The 20,291-nt window shown below is 38.8% G+C and overlaps 1 protein-coding gene across 11 annotated transcripts in view; it reads right to left on the reverse strand.

Annotated features, from left to right (window-relative positions):
* The window catches only part of HUWE1 (HECT, UBA and WWE domain containing E3 ubiquitin protein ligase 1), a 169,879-nt gene that overhangs the window by 87,420 nt on the left and 62,168 nt on the right, over positions 1–20,291 (reverse strand). For 8 of the 11 annotated variants that reach the window (XM_045994667.1, XM_045994670.1, XM_045994676.1 and 5 more), the window contains 13 exons: positions 18,299–18,361; positions 16,152–16,229; positions 15,099–15,146; positions 14,949–15,017; positions 14,363–14,462; positions 12,715–12,836; positions 12,064–12,214; positions 11,801–11,928; positions 11,013–11,153; positions 10,699–10,804; positions 8,437–8,571; positions 7,820–7,921; positions 7,266–7,346 (listed from right to left, as the gene is read on the reverse strand). In XM_045994667.1, coding sequence (XP_045850623.1) covers positions 7,266–7,346; positions 7,820–7,921; positions 8,437–8,571; positions 10,699–10,804; positions 11,013–11,153; positions 11,801–11,928; positions 12,064–12,214; positions 12,715–12,836; positions 14,363–14,462; positions 14,949–15,017; positions 15,099–15,146; positions 16,152–16,229; positions 18,299–18,361 — 1,324 coding nt within the window. The remainder of the gene's footprint in view (positions 1–7,265; positions 7,347–7,819; positions 7,922–8,436; positions 8,572–10,698; positions 10,805–11,012; positions 11,154–11,800; positions 11,929–12,063; positions 12,215–12,714; positions 12,837–14,362; positions 14,463–14,948; positions 15,018–15,098; positions 15,147–16,151; positions 16,230–18,298; positions 18,362–20,291) is intronic. The other 3 variants (XM_045994677.1, XM_045994671.1, XM_045994675.1) reach the window with 2 other exon arrangements.

Consider the following 20,291-nt stretch of genomic DNA (forward strand, 5'->3'; position numbering starts at 1 on the left):
TAATACATTATATGTTAATTAAAAAATAAGAAATTGTTTTTAAAAAGTTAATGATAAAAATCACATTCTAGAACCTACAAAATCCATAAAACAGCAATAATGTGTTAAGCCAAAAGGTCCCTTAAGAATAAGGAAATAGTTAGAAATTTATAAAGTTTGTAAAAACTGTTTAAAATTTGATAATGCCATAGGCATCTTGAAAGGTTATACAGAGAAATTCTTTCAGATAGTGACATGAAATTAACATGGCAGGCGTATTAGCTATACAGGAGGATTTCTGAGAGAATATAGAAGTTAAAAGGAACTAAAGGAATTTTCCTCAAGTAAGAAAAATTATCAGATTTTTAAAAAGGCCTAACCAAGTGCTATGAGAGAATACTAAAAAGAACGAGAACTAGGTATGTCCTGGTGAAATTTGTAAATTCCTAGAGTAAAGAGAAAATGAAGTTACCTACAAAAGAACAAGAACCAGTTTAACATCGTGGTTACTGCATAACATTAGAAGACAATAGAGAAATGTCCACAAAATTCTGAAAGAAAAGTATAACACTTTAAAAACTACCCAAGATGTACTCCAACTAAAACATGAATCAAAAAAGGAAAGTCAAAAAAGGACAAAAAAAAGTGATGAGAAAGGGGTGACATAAAGGCAGGTTGAAGACCTTATGTTGTTCCAGTCTGGCAGAAGACAGAGTAAGAAAATTTTTAAGTTTAGATGTCAATAAAATATAAATAACCATTACCAAAAAGGGAGTAAGAAAACTAATGTAAGATTCAGAATATGAAAAAAAATTAACATAAGACACAAGACTTTAGTAGAAAGAAAACACTGATCACAAAAAATACATCGACATAGAAAATTCTTCCTTTTAAGATAAAAAAAGCACAATATTTTAATAAATCATTCTGCTGAAAACAACTAAAAGCTGGATTAAACACCTGATCTATCTTCTTAAATGTGAAGGGCAGACAAAGTAAACTATAGTTAAAGGTCCAAAATAAGTGAAAATGTAGACTCACAGCCTCCGGGACATTGGGGTACAGATGGCCCTTCTTTTCACTACATCTGTATCTTTGGGGTAAATACCCAGCAGTGCAATTGCAGGGTCATAGGGAAGCTCTATTCTTAATTTCTTCAGGAATCTCCACATTGTTCTCCAAAGTGGCTGCACTAACTTGCATTCCCACCAACAGTGTAAGAGGGTTCCCCTTTCTCCACATCCTCTCCAACACAACGGATGAATGGATAAAGAAGATGTGGTACATATACACAATGGAGTATTATTATGCCTCCATCAGAAAGGATGAATACCCAACTTTTGTAGCAACATGGACGGGACTGGAAGAGAGTATGCTGAGCGAAATAAGTCAAGCAGAGAGAGTCAAGTATCATATGGTCTCACTTATTTCTGGAGCATAACAAAGAACATGGAGGACATGGGGAGATGGAGAGGAGAGGGAGTTGAGGGAAACTGGAAGGGGAGATGAACCATGAGAGACTATGGACTCTGAAAAACAACCAGAGGGTTTTGAAGGGGTGGGGGTGGGGGGTGGGAGGTTGAGAAACCAGGTGGTGGGTAATAGGGAGGGCACGTACTGCATGGAGCACTGGGTGTGATGCCAAAACAATGAACACTGTTATGCTGTAAATGAACAAATTAAAAAAAATTAAAAAAAAAAAAAAAAAAAGACAGGGACACAGTGAATAGGAAATCCAGTAGAAAGGGAGTCCATTTATTACAGAAGGCAGTAACACTATTCACATGTGATGGAACCTGCTGGAAAGTTGGTGCTTTCCAAACCATGATTAAGTCACTCCTGATAAAAGATGGGTCAAGAGTCAGTCCAACTAGAGAGCAGACCACAGTCATTCTGGCACTGGAGGACACCGCAATAAAGGTATGACCACTGTTCATATTTTTATAGATTCCCGGATGGTAGCTAACTGGGTAGCTTTAGTGGGTCTTAGGTCGATGGACTCACAACTTACCACATTCAGTATCATGCTGTATTAGGCTTCCTACATTGGGAATATATTGCTGCTCAGATATCATGTATTGCAATTAAAGTCTGATGTCTCAACTCATACCAAGGCGGCCACACAGGAAACTCATTTTTATGCCATAGCTGACTAATTTGTTCACACTTCTCAAATAAGCTCAGATATTACTCCCTGACTGAGCTCAGTAAGACCTCCAGTGACTGCAGTCTCCAGACCCTTAAACCTGGGCTCAGTGCCATAGCATCCAGTGCTACTGGCTGTGGCCCAAACTCTAGCATACCAGTGTGATCTTTGCACTCTGTCTTCCATTAGCATCATGGTCAATGGGAATCCATACAAAGGAGTGAACACGCCCTCTCTGAATGGCAAATTGATTTTACTGAGCCACTGCCCCAATCTGCTGGTATAAGGTACTATTCCCTCACAAAGATTTAATGTTATACAAACAAGTTCTTGGTTTATCCTTCCTGCCATGCTACTGCCGGCAGTTAATATAGGTCTCACTAAATGTTAGTCCCCTATTTTAGCTTCCAAATAACGCTGACTCTCATGGGGGTACACATTTTATTCATTCAGTCTGGGCACTGGCAATAAAAACAAGGCATCATCTGGAACTTTTGATTTGTCTTATCATCTGCAGACAGCAGACCTAACACAAAAACATAATAGCCTACTTAAGGGCATGTTCTTAAATTTAAAAAAATGGACAATGGTTTCCTAAATGCGTCTCTCTTTTAACCACCTTATCTTAGTTATCCTGAACTCTCAACCTTCTAAGTCACATACATGCCATCCTAACAGAATATAACGAGGACCTTCCTATTCTTCTAGTCATGAAACGAATGCCTGCCATGTATGAATCTGTAATACCCAAAAGAGTTTCTTCTCACTTAAAGACACTGCCCACTTTTTGTACTTGGTGCAACCTATGCTAGATTGGTACCTCCATTTAGAGTGGGTTACAGAATGGGATCCACTGAAAATTGAGGTTCTTTGCCTTTTCAGACTATTCTGTACGCCACAAAGGTGGTTTCTGCTAAAGTCTTTTCCCAATATAATAGTTTTTTTTTTCCATTTTATTTATTTTTTCAGCGTAACAGTATTCATTCTTTTTGCACAACACCCAGTGCTCCATGCAAAACGTGCCCTCCCCATTACCCACCACCTGTTCCCCCAACCTTCCACCCCTGACCCTTCAAAACCCTCAGGTTGTTTTTCAGAGTCCATAGTCTCTTATGGTTCGCCTCCCCTCCCCAATGTCCATAGCCCCCTCCCCCTCTCCCAATCCCACCTCCCCCCAGCAACCCCCAGTTTGTTTTGTGAGATTAAGAGTCATTTATGGTTTGTCTCCCTCCCAATCCCATCTTGTAAAGGTTCACTAACTGGAGTTACCTCTTTGTAAGAAATGGAAGTCTTGCCTATTCCCACACCTACAATTTTATGCTTCTTCTAAAAAGGAAAGGAAGATCTTAAATTAGTTCCCAGTACTAACATTCTTAAATATGGATGCTAGCTCTGGATCCACCCTATTACAGCCCTCATTACAGAGCTAATGAATGGGAAGCCACTACAGGATCTGGGATAACAATGCCTGTGACTTCCATAAATAAATGGATACTTCCATCATGCCAAGCCTATAGATCTTAACAGGTCTGAAAATATTATGGAACACTCTGGTTCTGGTTGGCCTAGCAATGCCAGATTTGGCTCATGGCCTGCATCTGGGAGTGTACCATTGCAACTCAGTGCCAAACTCCTTGGACTCCTTTATGTCCATGCTGTGACCTCAACTGTTTGGGGATATTCAATCAGTCCATAGTTCCCTGTAAGAAATTACTCTGCAACTCCTAGAGACAAAGGAATATTGAAAATCACTTCTGTAATTATTTCTCAAATGTATGAAATCTTCCATCAAAGTTTTGGGGTTAGGTCAGGACTCCCACAAGCCCAGTATCCTAGAGGATGATGTTAGCACAATCGGTGGTCCTAGCCTCCGTGGTAACAGCCCCAAATGTTTAACTGCCCCTGTAATGGGTGGCCACATCACTCATCACAATTCCAATGGCCCCATCAGCTGACTTTCCTTAATCTGACAGTCTCACACTTCACTTTCCATTATTCCACCATCATTGCACCAACACTGCCCATCTTCCTCAACCTGAAAGACAGTATTTATATAATGGTAACAGAGAATGTCACCTGAGCACTAAAACTCTAGCAATGTTAGCAGGTGCCCAAGTTCAGGCAATTAGTTATACAAACAACTCTTGTCCTCTGGAAGGTCTTCAACATTAATACATACTATCTGTCACCCCCCGATTAAGCAGTCCGTAACAACCATCATGGTGTTGGCATCAGCTAATCTAGGAATAGAGTACAAGCTCAGGGAACTATGGACTTAAACAGAAGTCAGAGAAGAAAAGGTAGCTGGGGAACTTAGAAAGGAATACAGTTCGGTATAAAAATGGGGTAGAAGAGTCAGAGGTTGAATTTGGGAAGAGTCAGAATCCTTATTTGGTTCGTTTTAGCACAGAATTGTTGTAGCAGGACAGCACGAACTCACCAGATGTTTCCTTACTGACTTCTTCATGCCCTTCCTAGCCTTCCCCACCAATCCAGAGTCTAGACAATGATGCCCTTCTTGTTGAGACTATTTTGCCCTCGCATGTCTGCCCTGATATAATTTGGCCACCAGAAACTCCACTGTCCAGCCCCCTTGGGCTACTGGATCTCCTAGGACACAATTCCTATTCAGCAAGGTCATACACTCTACTCCACCAACTGCTCCCTTCTAGTCCATACACCCAGACCTGTGTCCTATGGGTATTTAGTATCCAGGTACCCTAGATCAAACCAGAATGTCTAGCTGGTTGATCAAGTCTTGCCACAAAAGGGAGCACTGGGCCATCTTTTTATCTTTTATACTGGGCTACATTACCATCTTTGGTATAATGGGCACAAGATTAGGTGTTTTTAATTCTGTGACATAGACGCATCTTACAGAGGCTACCCAAACAATGGCACAACTCCTAGCAAATCATATAAACCAAAGAGCTCAAGCCTTAGAAGCCCTTAATGAGGGGCAAAGCAGTCTAGCTGCTATAATTAGTAAAAAGATTGGGGGTGCCTGAGTGGCTCAGTTGGTTAAGCGTCCAACTCTTGGTTTCGGCTCAGGTCATGATCTTGGGAGCCATGGGATCAAGCCTTGCATTGGGCTCCACACCCAGTGCAGAGTCAGCTTTAGATTTGTTCCCCCTTCCCTCCCCATTCCAGCTCGCACTTGAGCAAGAGTGTGTATGCTCTCTCTCTCTAAAATAAATAAACTCTTAAAACAGATCAGTATTAAACTACTGTCACTTTAAGGTAGCGTTTGTGCCTTAGGGGACTTCCTGCTGCAGGTGGGTTAAAAATACAAGTAAGGTATCCAGAAGAGTTAAAATAAAAGAACAAGGGGCGCCTGGGTGGCTCAGTGGATTAAAGCCTCTGCCTTCGGCTCAGGTCATAATCCCAGGGGGGCTCTCTGCTCAGCAGGGAGCCTGCTTCCTCCTCTCTCTCTGCCTGCTTCTCTGCCTACTTGTGATCTCTGTCAAATAAATAAATAAAATCTTAAATAACAACAACAAAATAAATAGCCGACTACATTAAAAAAATGTGCCAGGAGATTCTCAGACCCCCATTAATTTCTTTTCCTGGCTGTCTCCTTCTGGCTAGGGTGAAAGGCTCTACACTATCATTTATGGATCTATAATAATTATTGTTGGCCTAACTGAGTTGGCTTTGCAAATTTGGTCCCGCTCAAATACAAGTTATTTACAGGAAACCAGAAAGGTTATTATGCTAATTTAAATAGCAGGGATAAAGTACAAGACTCTAGAGAAGAATTCTGACCTCCACTATGTTTTCTTTAGTGCTCTAGGTCTCATTTCTGGCTTCCTGTGTCATTCTGAAGGTTTACCTGCTCCCTGCCTCCACCCCATAAGCATACATGTCCTCTTGCTGCCTCCTTTAAACTTTCCCTTTGTAAGATGCCTGTGTACTTGCTTTTCTCTGTTTTGGGGCTTTCTCCCAGAGAGAGAGCCATCCTTCTTCCCTGCACCGTAACTTGGGACTTCTCCACCTGTATAAGAATCTTTGATTTTACTAAAGAACTGCTTCCATGAGTTCTGCCATATGAACCTAACCTTGGGAGGGTGTCTCTCCATGTCAAGATGGAGTTGCTATAGTATAAGGGAATACTTCCTTACCCTGATAAAGAGGAACAAAACCTTCTGCTAACCTCAGATTTAATGGTGAAATACTAAATGCTTTCCCCTAAGTTCAGGAATAAAGCGAAAAGGCCCATTCTCACCACTTCTATTTGGTGTTGTATTGGAAATCTTTGCCAATGCAGTAAGACATAAAAAGCAAATTGATGATTAAAAAAAAGAATTACTTGAAGATGAGAAACCTATATAGAGTATCTTAGGAAATTAACAAAGCAATTATGAACTACTAAGTGAATTTAGCAAGGTCACAGGATACAAACTTAAAATATAAAACCCCAAATTTATTTTAGCAAGGGACCAAGTACCTAAATTGTAGTAGCCAGAACTACTACCTCCAGATACCCCAAAGTATTAAAAAACATATGCTACTGGTACAAGGAGGTTTTGTCTGTTTCTACACTTCCCACTACATTCCTTTAGTTTTAAGGAGAATTCTAGAAACTGACGTATCTCACTGTCCTGAATATGTATGGTACCCAATAAATGAAAAAAAAAAATGAAGTTTTAAGAACAGCAACACACTGCCAAAATAAAATTGCACAGGCATTTTTACAAATAATTACAAAGGAACCACAGCTTCCCAAACTGCATTTTCTACAGTGAGAAACTATTTTCTATACTATAGTTTATGGGGGGTCTGCCATTCAATTCTAAGAATGGAAACCATTCTAATTGAATTTTCCAGACCAAGATGAGGGACTAACTATTGAATTAAGACATGCTTCTTTTCATATTTGCAATGTTAAGTAGAGCATAAATGTACAATATTACTTATCACAAATGATTTATAATATACTTCTTATAGAAAGTATATTTGATATTCAAAAAATGGATTATTTGAAACTGAATTCTGACCTTTCTCTATTTCATCATCAACTAGAAAGATACATAACACAGTGGACAAATGTGGACAGTAAAATCCTATATAAGGATATAAAATACAGAGAACTCTCCCAGGTTATTCCAGCTTGGTATAACCAACTATCAATACCACTTACCGAGGAGGAAGAGTGATGGGCCATAGTATTCTGCATTACTGATGATGTGCTTCAGGGAGGTAGGGAGAGAACCATCCATCACTAAGAGAAGAGAAAAGAAAAGTGAACATCAAAGAGAATATGATCAGCCCAGAAGTAGTTTCATAGGTAGAGATGATGGAACAATGTATTATATATACCACCACTGTGGTAAACATCCTGTGTTGATTCCAGTCTAATGGTTTCTACTTATCTCCTCCTATTTTATTATTTATTCCTTGTCCATGAAATAGCCTCTTAACAATGGGTCAAAGAACAAAAGAATACAGACACAGACAAAGTGGAGTAGGCTGGAAGTGAGCAGAGTCAAAAGCTGAAAAAGGAAAAAAATAGGTGAATCATTATGAAAATAGTTAGAGAATCCTGAGGTCTAGGAAAAGTGACACTAAAAGACTAAAAGCATGGCATGCCTTTTCTTAAGCCTGTCTTATAAAACAAGAGTAGCATCAGTATCCAAAGAACTAATCTTTGGAGACAGTCAAACATCCTTCAACAAAGAATCTAAAATCAAATACCATGTCGTATGCCATCTGAGAAAGCTGGGTCTTGAATGGCCTTCTTGAGGAAATTCAACATGGATTTGAGAAGTGCTGCTCTTTGTGGAATACACTGAACCCCTGGCAAGAGAGAAAGATGGAGGATTATACTGAGTTCACCACCAGACCACAATGAGCAGGCACATAAAACAAATTTTTAAGAGAAGCATATACGCTATATCAATACCAACAGACATTCGAAACAAGATCTCTGGATGTTGGGAAGAGTACTTACTTACTAAGCTTTAAAAATGGGGAAAATAAATCACCAAGGGCTACACAAAACTAATACTAAAAGAAAAAGACTAAAGTAAAAGTGCAAGTAAAAAGATTAACTCTGGGATCCTCAGTTTCTGTTTTCGATATTATCTGCTGACATGGGTGCTTTGATAAAATCAACATGTAAACAGTTGGAAAACGATGAAATGCTAGGAAATAAATGTTAATATGAGAAAATGGATACCAGAATGGCAAAGTAACATGCATAGTCCTAAGAAGCAAACCTCCAAATGCATCACTAAAGCTGTTCTCAAAGTACCTCCTTGACTAGTTTAGTAATTCATTGTGAAAGACTGTGTGTCTACTTGTCTACCCACCAGGACGGGGGCCAGGGCCAGAGCCAGAGGAGATGCTAGTGCTGCTGCTAGAACTTGATGCCCTTAATTCAACATCTAGCCGGTGCTCCACAGAGATGGATGAGCCTGGACTACTTTCCATAGTCACATCTGTAACTAAAGTAAAAGTTATGATAAAGAAACTTGTTAGAATAAAAGCACCGCCAAAAGAATGAAAAATTTTTTCCCATTAAGGTGAGATAAATGATAAAAAAATGGTGACAGATGATATGGAAACTCAAAATAAAAATGTAAGCTTTCCACAAACAGAAAAGTATTTAACAGCACTAGTTATTTAAGAAATGCAAGTTAAAAACAATCCTTCAAAAGAAATCCCCTTCAATGTTTCTCACCCACCAAATGTGGGAGGAGAAACAATGGTAAGTAAAACATGCAATTTTACACACTATTGGTGGGTAGCAGACTATGGCTAAAGCTTTTTCTAATTTTAATGACGTACAAAATACATAATTACTTTTTATAATTTATAAAATATAATGTAGTTCCTACAATATTAAACCACTGTTTACACTGGAAATACTTTCTTCCAACCTTTTTATACATACACAAACATACATACTTGTGCCTACCTATATAAAGGCAGCACAAACTCATAGTTTTGTAACCCTTTTATAGAATATAAAGTTTCCTCTACAAATACATCAGAATCACCAGGATTAGTTATTAAAAATGTGGATTTCCTGGGATGCCTGAGTGGCTCAGTTGTTTAAGAGTCCAACTCTTGTTTTCAGCTCAGGTCACGATCTTCAGAATTATGGGGTCATGCCCCAAGTAGGGCTCTACACTCTGCAGGGAGCCTGCTTGAGATTCTCTCTCTCCCTCTCCTGTCCCCACCCACCAACTTATACATACTCTAAATAAATAAAATCCTCAAAAAATTTTTTTAAAGTGTGGATCTTCCTGGTCTTCACTTGTACACTTCTGAATCAAACACTGCAGATGAGGTCTATAACTTTTTTAAAATTTTATTTGAGAGAGAGACCATGAGTGCACAAGGGGGTGGGGGGGAGGGAGAGAGAATCTCAAGCAGACTCCACAAAGAGCACAGAACCTGATGTGGGCCTCAATCTCAGGATCCTGAAATCATGACCTGAACTGAAATTAAGAGCTGGACACTTAACCAACTGAGCCACCCAGGTGTCCCTGAGATCTACATCTTCAGCAAGCACTTTAATTTATTCTTATGCATATTCAAGTTTGACAACACCTGATTTATAATAAATAATGAGGCTTTTAAATAGTCTCCTATTTAGTAGATGTCACATTTCAATCAACACTCTGGGATCTCGCCCATTAGCTCAAATGCCAGCTTGCCCACAATAAACCAGAGACACAAACTGGGTAAAGGAGTTTCTAGGGGCAACAATGCATGTAAATAACTGTGTTCAGGAAAGACAACAGAGAAAAAGGAACTATGGGTACTGAGTGTTAAGAATGAAACCATTATAAATTCTAGTACCTTTATCATAAGCATGATAACAGATTCATGTAATGACATCCTGGGTCATCAAGATAAGAATCTGAATTCTAAGAAAGCTGTTTTGGGGAATGGTTTTTGCTTTTATTACTATTATCATGAATTATGCATGGGGGGCAGGGAGACTGTTAAAAAAAAGAAGAACACACATGATGATGCACCCAAAGATTAAGAATATCTGGTTATCTAGCTTTTTGACTTTATGATTTAAAATATATTCCCTATTCAACAACTTCTTCACCTCTCCTCTTCCTTCTCAAAATAGCCTGATAGTTTCCATTTTAGAGTCTACATTCTCCTTATCTTTCTCAAACACATTATTTAAACACCTACGATATATCAGGCACTGCTGAAGATAGAGCAGTGAACAAAACAGTACCCTGATCTCATGGAGCTTACATTTTAGTGGGATAGGAAGATAATGAGCCAATACTTAGAAAACAGCTATTAAGTCTTGAAATAAAACAGATTAACATCCCATAGAGTGACTGTAGCGCTCTACTACAGCTCTACCATCTGTTTCACTTTCCACTGCTATTCCCAACAACTTGTGCCTCCTCCTTTTATAATTATCCTCATGAAAAATATACAAATTACTTATGTAGAAAAATACTGTTTTGTTGCTGAAAATAGACACTCAAGTCACTTGTGCACTTTGGAATTTATGAGGAGGAAGAATGAAAATTGGGGCTGGATGATAAGAAAATGCCAAGCACAAAAATACTGACTTAGTAACTGTTAATTACCATCCATATCAGTTTCCATTTCTTCTCCTTCTTGTGTAGTACTGGGTCTCTGGATCTTTGGCTTGATCACAAATGGACATTCTTTCCGACACAAATCTACTTCATGCTACAATCAAGGGAAAAGTAGTAAGAAAATCCTACATATATACCAGGAGTTAAAAATAATTATAATGAAAGAATGTCACAGGCAGATTATAAAACTGGTTTCTAAAAACAGAAACGGGCTAAGATGGCTCTTTAGCGTTATTAGGATACTTCCTAGGTTCATCTCTTACTGGCTATGTCTATGCCAAGTACTCCTTGTATAATAATACCTCAAGTCGATAAATGAAGATAGAAAGTCCACTATGGGATTGAAAAGCTGCCATGTCCAGGTTGGTGATGAGGTCAACCACTCTAACAGCTCTGGTAACAAATGTTATCTGGTCTTGTTCATCGCCAAGAAACTTTATAACCTATTGAGGGGAGAAAAAAAAGACAAAGCCAATCAAAAGAAGAGACACAAAACTGTTAATAATATATTCTTTTTGAAACATGCAGTTTAGGGTCTCAAGGAGGCAAGTACTGTGTGAGAGAAAAAAAATAGATGTTTGTCAAATGATAGCTCTATTACTTCTGGGACTCAACCTCCTGAGATAATGGGGACATAAAATTACTTTTCAGGTTTAAATAAAATATTCAGGGAGAAAAAAAGCTGGTGTCCAGTGCCAAGCACAAAGTAAAACCAATGTACCTTAATAGCACAATTTACAAAGTACCTTTACATATTTTTTCTTTGGGGTAACAGCCTAAGGTCATGGTAAGATATGGCTAGTCTTGACTAGTACCTGGAGAGAGTACCTGGAGCCTCCTGACTCTCAGACCATGCTACACTATGATCAATTCTTAATAATTAAGCTGCGCTTAAAAGTTGTTAATGAGATAGATGACTAGGATACCAAACTAGAAAAATTAATAGTAACATTTTCTGGGTAAGCTTCTTTATGCTATTTGCTCTCACTGTTAACCATTCCAAACCTGTAACTCTACACCTGCTCTTAGTTGATTTCCCCACAGATGTATTTTTAACCCCCCCCCAAAAACAAACAAAAAAACAAGGCACCTTCAATAAGGCTTCCATCATTCCACAGGAGACCAAAGCTTCACCACCAGCATCGTAGCTAGCCAGATGGTATAAAAAAGAGAAGAGAGCAGTGGCAAACTGGTGAGGGTATGGATCCATGGAAGGATCTACATGGGAAGTTGGGAGAGACAGAAAAAAAGCAAGCTCAAAATTTGATTTTAAGAGGGCAAGATGTTAAACAAAGACTGATAAAAGCAAGGGCGAAGTTCCTGCTAGCTAAAATAATAATCATCAAAACTTACCAATCATGGCTTGGATACAGTTCCGCACAAGTACAGGCAAAAATCCATGGTAAGAGGCAGTTCCAGTACAGTCAATAATACTGCTAAGTTTGGGAGTTCTCTCCAAATGGACAATTGATGTTAATGTTCGTAAAGAAGCAGCTTTAATCTCCTACGAAAACAGAAGGTAAACATGTGATATATTAAATAAGTTGATGACTGGGGGCACCTGGGTGGCTCAGTTAGGTAAGCATCCAACTCTTGATTTCCACTCGGGGCATGATCTCATGGCTGTGAGATTGAGTCCTGTGCTCAGTACAGAGCCAGGTTGAGATCCTCTCCCTCTGCCCCTTCCCTCACGCACTCTAAAATAAATAAATAAAATAAATCTTAAAAAAAAAAAAAAAAGGTAGATGATTGAACCATGTTGCTAATATCCAGAACTCAAAATTAAGGTCATTCTACCGATAATGGTTTGGGGTAGATGGAGCTCTGTTGAGAATAACACTGAAAATCCAGCCCTTAACTCTGTAGCTAAATAACCAAAGAGGAAGACGTAAAAGAATTAAACTCCCCTCTTGGAGCTCATTCTAAACCCCTGGGAGAAACTGAAAGGAAAATAAAACAAAATACACAGGAGCCTGACATACACATTAGAATATTAATACTTACCATAAGCTGCTTATCTGTTATCTGAAGGACATCTACCAACTCCTCTATCAACCCATTATATAAGATACTATTTGCTGACTCCTGCAAGGCATTGGAATACACTGCAAAAGGAGAAATAAACACTTTAGGCAAGAAGGCAGTGGTCAAGCCACTGCCCAATGACAAACCTTTGGCACCTACTGATTCTGGGAAAAGATTCCCTTTCAACCAACACTGGAGGGCAGAATCACTGAATTTTGGAAGACTGATCAAATAGGGTGATAAGCCTTAAATGTCCTCCAAATTGATAGATTCTCCTATTATTAGTACTGGTAGTCATGAGCAAGGATTTTTGGGAATGGAAGTATGAAGAGAAAGTGAAGAGCTAATTTTTTATAGTATCACTATTTGATAGAGTAACTATTATGCCTTCCTATAGTCTTCACATGAAGACTAGTCTCTTCATGTGATACTTCTGTTTTTCATTGGAAACACTTATACAGGCTGTAAAGAACAGAATTCTGGACTACTGTAGACTAAGTCAGAAACTTGTAAATGACACTGTGGAGTAAAAGTTGAGAATGTGTATAATCCACTTTCAATGAATCCCACACAGACTTAATAGTAGACATAGTCTCCTGAAGTGCAACTAATGGATTTGAGCACATTCATTTAGTTGAACAAACATGTATCCATTAATGTGCCAGAAGTTATGCAAGGTGTGAGTACAAAAAGAAGAGTATGAATTTCACTTCAAGAACTCATGGTTTAGGGGCGCCTGGGTGGCTCAGTGGTTTAAGCTGTTGCCTTCAGCTCAGGTCATGATCTCAGGGTCCTGGGATCGAGTCCCGCATCGGGCTCTCTGCTTGGCAGGGAGCCTGCTTCCTCCTCTCTCTCTCTCTCTGCCTGCCTCTCTCCCTACTTGTGATCTCTATCTGTCAAATGAATAAATAAATAAAATCTTAAAAAAAAAAAAAAAAAAGAACTCATGGTTTAAAAGAGGAGAAAAACAAGTAATAATACAACGAAAGCTGGTAATATTAACAGCAGCTACCATTTCATACCTTCTAAGTGCCTAGCCTGTGCTAGGTGCTTTATAGGTTTTCATTTAATCCTTGTATCAGTCTATAAGGTAAGTGCTATCCCAATATTAAATGAAGAAACAGGCCAAAAGCATAAACATGTAGCACTAATCATCTGCAGATTCTGGATGAGAGCCCAGGACTGATTCCAAAACCAATGTCCTTTCCATTCTACCACTCTGAAGTAAAAGTAAAATGCACAGTATTGACTTCTTAATTAGTATCTTCTAACTTCAAAATTGTACTACTGATAGGACAGAAGAGGAAGATGAAATGGCAAAAGGATGAATAGGGGCTAGGAGAGAGGACTACCTGATTATCTATCTAAAAGAAAAAGGGCCAAAATCAAGACTAAACCCAAGCAATATATCTGTTAAGTATTATACTGTTTTCTAATACAACATTAATAAGCTCAAGAATGATGAATATAGTGAACATTAGAAATGCAGGCAATTTTATAAATTAATTTGCCACCTAGATAACTACAATTAAGCCTCACAGCAATAAAGACATAGATGAAGCTCAAAGGAAATCATGTCTAAATTGCCTAATCAGGGCCCATTATTTATAGTGTTATAGTCTCTTACCTAGTATAGATATTGCATGCAGCCTGGCTTGAACAGCCTGCAATCGTTTCCTGTGATTAGAAAAGCCATGGGCCAGCCGTATGTGTGTAAATAACAGCATCTGTAGGAATAGAAGACCTAAATTAGGAAACCAATGAAAACGGAGAATATACTTTCTAAGGGCTAAATCTTACCTACTGGGGTATTTGGTAAAACCGTATAGTGATAGTTCTTGGCAACAAGCTGAAGACATTAGGCAAGGGTTCTGATTGTTGTTAATCAAATCAAATATTTTATGACCATGAGAAAGACCAGAAAAAACGCAACTAAATGTTTTCTCCTTCATATGTAAAGTGTTGAGATACTAACACTTCATTTTGCATGATGAGTAAAGCAGCTTATGTCTTTCTCAATTCTCATAAAAACCTAACTAGGAAGTTAGCCGGTGTTGGCCTCATAAAAAATGAGGAAACTAAGGCTCAGAGGCGAATTTACCCATGATCTGACTCCTTCCTTTCTGATATGCTATTTCCCAGCCCAAAAAGTACCATTAATCTACATGGACGACAATCCACATCCTTTAGATAAATATTAGGACCTATCATACCTGCTTGTCCTTAGGAATGCTGTACATTTTGGTAAGCGATTCCATGATTTCAGAAGGGCTTTCTGAAATCTACATTAGAAAAAAATTGGTTAGGAACAAAAAGTAAACTGCATGTTAGGAAACTGGCCAACAGTCAAAGATTCCTCTTACCTTGTCAAGTTGCTCTATGTGAATATAATGTAGTGTGTTACTAGTTGTCTGAAATTAAAAAGAGTTGTCAGAAGTCAGTGTTAATACCTTAGCTTCCCTTTCCATAAGGCTAAAAGAGAGCTGTCTGAATACGAAGATGTCACCCTAGGCTGAAGCCTAACTGAATGCTCTTAAAATTAAGGTAACTTTAGAGTCCCCCAAAATACCCATTTTATATACAGAATATTCTCAAAAAAGCTTCTTTGAAGACAACAGTATCAAAATATAATGCACACAGTCAGACACAATATTCTTCCTTATCCCTTTTAAAAGTTTTATTTTTTAATTGAAGTATAATTAACATACACTGTTGTATTTGTTTCAAGTGTACAGTATAATGATTCAGCACTTCCACACATTACTCAATGCTCATCATGGTGTTACTTTTAATCCCCTTTATTATTTAACCCCACCCACCCACCTCCACTCCAGCAACCACCAGTCTGTTCTCGGTATTGTCTGTTTTGTCTCTTTTCTCTTCCTTATCCCTTCTTTAAACCTAATTTAATTCCCACAGCCTCTGTATTCATAGCAAAGACCAAATCCGTGAAAATGGCTTCCACTCTAGATACGCACTACAGCTGTTTTCAGGGTGCCATTAATCTAGAAATTATGCTATAGGTAGAAAAAAATTTATTCATTAAGCTACTTATAAACAAAACTGAATTTTAGTACCTCCTCAAAGAATATGGAATGACTAGATAATTGAAGCAGGACCTTGTAAGCAATAAACAGACTTCTTACAAACTGGCTAAGTAGAGAAAAATGCACAAGTCATGGCAATGCCTCACAGGGCAGTCGTGTCTTTCAGCAGCTCCAACATAAGTAAGATCCAAACTTATCTGAGCTGGGCATACAATAAACAGTTATTTCTGAGAAGGTACTAGGTATGTTTAATTCGGGAGGGCAGCAATGAAGCTCAAAACCATCCCCTCATTTAACTGAGGAGTCCCAGAAGTCAACTCCAGTTACAGTACATCATAGACTCTATCAGAACAAGTCAATGAGACTCACCCTTTTCTCGATTTTGACCTCAGCCCCAGGGTCTGCATAGAATTCAAAGTGTAGTGTAGTTGCACTGGGTGGGTATTTCTGTGTATAAAGCATATGAAAGAATCAGACCGTCTTCTCCTCAAATCTTCCTCCAAAGTCCTAACCATCTGTCCAACTCATTGTAGCAGCAGAATGAGCACTGTAGTCAGCAGCTACAGTGCCTTCACCCCTCGTCTTAGCAGAGCTCAAATATCTTGTAACAAAATCAGGAGGATGGTGCCCAGAGCTCCAAAAGCCTTCACGTTTCTACTTATAAGTTATCAGCTGCCCTTTCTTCCAAGAGATTAATTCTGACTGTGGCTATTCTCAAAAAGGAAAAGGAGAGGCAAGTCTGCCAAGCAATAATGAATAAGAATCTAAGAAAGGATGGAGAACAAATACAAGGGTCTAAGTACCAACTTGGGAATGGAAAAGAACATTTTTATGGAAACTTTAGTGTACATAATCACCTTTGGAAATATTTTTTCAAACTATGCTTCATTAGTGTACCTTTTTAATTCTTTAAATACCCTTTCATACCATTCTACACCACTTCCCATGGTCTCAAAATACTTTTCTGCACAGGTGAATATCAAGTCAATATAAACCAGACCCTGACAAAAATCCACTTTAACTCTGAAAAGCAAAAACAAAATTAAGATGACAACAGCATGCCCATTAAAATGAATCCTTAAAAGAAATCAGTAGCAGTGGTTGCCTCTGAAAATGGAGAATTATTGTATAATTATATTATTAATTATATATAAATTTTTTAAATTGAAAGAACTATAGTATGCAATCATTTTAAAATTGCATGTATATATATGTATTTTTAAAAACATGCATATGTATTACTTCCTTTTAAAGTACACATATTTTTCAAAGTCTCACTGATACACCAAATATCAGTAAATAAAAGGATGTGTGATTTCTTAACACAGACTGGGCCTCAGACAGACATCATACAAAGAATACAGTGTTATCACACTGTTTTGAGAAAGGGTAAAGAACAAGCTTCATATACAAAAGAAGGCTCAGAATTAACCAACTTTAAGATGAAAGTTATTTTCTCTTAGAATTCTAAGCTGAATACTCTTTAAGATTTATGTAGCATTATTAAACAGACAACACTAATCTCCGTATTACCCAATATTCATTCATATAATGCATACTAAAGAAAGTATACCAACTAAGGCAGGAAAGTAATTTGTTTTAATTTGTAGTTTTCTTTGACCAGAAAAAAACCCATTTTCCCAGGGGGGAAAAGCTTGCTAAGATAAATTCACTAAATTTCACTGCAGCTATTTGTCCTGTACATGACAAACTGACAAAAATAGCAAAACCTACTGGAAAATATAATTGCTTCTTGGCACAGAACTGTTTTTTAACAAATCCAATTGTGGGGCACCTGGGTGGCTCAGTAGGTTAAGCCTCTGCCTTCGGCTCAGGTCCTGGGATCGAGCCCCACATTGGGCTCCCTGCACAGCCAGGAGCCTGCTTCCTCCTCTCTCTCTCTGCCTGCCTCTGTGCCTACCTGTGATCTCTCTCTCTGTCAAGTAAGTTAAAAATAAAAATAATTTAACAAATCCAATTGTGCCCTGTGGTTCCAAAACAACCTATCAAAGCAGAAGGGAGGATGGCCTAACCTTTTATCCAAAGCATGGATGAAAGGTATGAGAAGGACAGAACATGAAGAGTAAACATGTAAAACACACAGAACACTTTAAGTTCTCAATAACCTTCATGGCAGGACTATTCCCCAAGCATCCATTCTTAAAAACCATGCTATACTGCCCAGAGTTCCTACAGTTCCAGTAAGAGAATGCAAACGAATACACTTTCTGGGATTTTCAACGCTTTCAAACCTATTCACCAAATACAGCTTCCTACTCAAGAGCTGGGTATGAACATACACGGTGTTTCTGAGATTCTTCCTACTGTCAGCACACTGAGGGCTCAAGCATTTTTAGATGAGGTGTGTTACACCTCAATTGAGCTCAGGTTCCTCAAAGGTCCTGATTTCAAGTGGCAACTTAATATACCATATATTTGAGCCTTACCATAAAGTAAGGCTCAAAAAGAGACGACACATAACTGCCAAAAGACACCAATACCCCAGAATTACTTACCATCATATGCAAGTCTCTACAACATTCTGCAAGTCCAAAGCCATTCTCCTTTCCACCCCAACTCTTAAAAAAGGAAAAAGACAGTGTTAAAATAGTGCTTAAAGTAGCCCTGTGTATAAAATATTTAAGAGTATGCGGCTGCCTGGAATACGGTGTTGAGAAGACATCCACTGTGAAGGTCCAACAAACAGAGGGAGCAAACAGAAGCAAGGACTTAAGACTCAAGGCAAGATGGTCTGCCTAAAGGTGATTTCTCCAATGAGATCAATTTCACTGTTCTGTAAGGATGCTACTGGGAAGAACATAAGCAAGTATTGCACTGTAAATGCCTGTTGTCATACTTGCTGACAGGTCAGTTTTATCCCATCAGGCCTTCAGTACTCTATTATGCTTTCCATGCTCTCAGCTTGTATTACCTTCCTCACTACAGTGAGGAATCACATGCTCTACAATCCCATTTTTTTTAAAGATTTTATTTCTTTGACACACAGAGAGAGAGAGAGAGAGATCACAAGTAGACAGAGAGGCAAACAGAGAGAGAGGAGGAAGCAGGCTCCCTGCTGAGGAGAGAAGCCGACACGGGGCTCGATCCCAAGACCCTAAGATCATGACCTGAGCTGGAGGCAGAGGCTTAACCCACTGAGCCACCCAGGTGCCCCATACAGTCCCATTTTTAAACATGAACCAAGTTGCAGAAGACTCTATTGTTTACTCCTACTATGCTCTGCCACCACAAAATTGATGTCTTAAAATCTCATCAACTGACTAGTGACTAGACTAGACTAGTGATTAGACACAAAAATTGAGTCTAAAAACTCGTCAATACTAGCCTCTAAGGTAATGGGGGGAATGACTAAATTGTGCACTATTAACTGGCCTTCAAACCCAAACCTCCAGCCATATATTCCTGCTTAATAAACTCGCTTGCATTTTCAACAGTGCTTGAGATATCAAACATTTTTGCTTGATTTGGAATGTTCCCAAGGGTGGGGTAAACATTTGTTGAAAACATTAAATAGCAAATGCATTAATCCCTGCTTCATGGGACAAGGCAAACAATTGCGTTAAACAACAGACAAACTGAAAAGCTTGAGCGGAAAGGCTAGGGTGTGAGATGCTTCCCAGAATAAGGGCTTGGAAAAGTTTCACAGACTCCTGGGAATCTAGGAGGCCACATGTATGCCCAAGGTTAAGCACATTCTCAGGAAAGAACTGAGAAGGCCCCAAGTTCTACATGCCTGGGTGGTCATCAGGCTCTGTGCAAGTCACAAGTGAAGGCTAAGGCAGAGTTTGTAAACATCCTGGTTAAGCAGTGAAGATACGAGTATTGCCACTGAAGATACCAACATATACACAGAACCTACCTGTGCAAAGACTGGGGTGGGGGAAAGGAAGTTATGTATTTTTTTTTGTTGTTCAGGAGTTTAAGGCAAATCACTAGCTGACTACTAATCAAAGAGCACAGATTCTGATGATCACATAATTATGAAATCAGGTCAGGAAAAGTCTAAAGAAACAACAACAAACCATAACAACAAACCGTGGTGAAGGGTGAGAATTTGATTTCCAAAGTTGCCACATTATAATATTAAAAATGTCCACCATTCAACAAAAAAACCTATGAGGTATACAAAGAAACAAGACTATGAAACACACAAAGGAAAAAGAAACTACAGCAACATGAGCATGAACAATGATGTCAGCATTATGGCCAAATAAGACATATCTCACTGCTCCTATACAATTGGCATCCACCCATGAACAAAGGTGCCTTTGTTGGAGTTGGGCAACGCAAGGATGGGGGTGGTGGAGAGTCTCACCCAATTGCCTACTGGGTAACAGACTTAAAGACCTTGGTCCCAGCTACATAACCTACAGTGGCCTATGAACCAGCTACTGCACTGTGAGGAGCCCCAGGAGAACATGGTCTTAAAGAAACACCCATGGATGAAGGTATGATTTGTGGGATTATGACTGAATGCCTCTAAGTCAG

Source organism: Meles meles, chromosome X (assembly GCF_922984935.1).
Source record: "Meles meles chromosome X, mMelMel3.1 paternal haplotype, whole genome shotgun sequence".
Classification (NCBI taxonomy): domain Eukaryota; kingdom Metazoa; phylum Chordata; class Mammalia; order Carnivora; family Mustelidae; genus Meles; species Meles meles.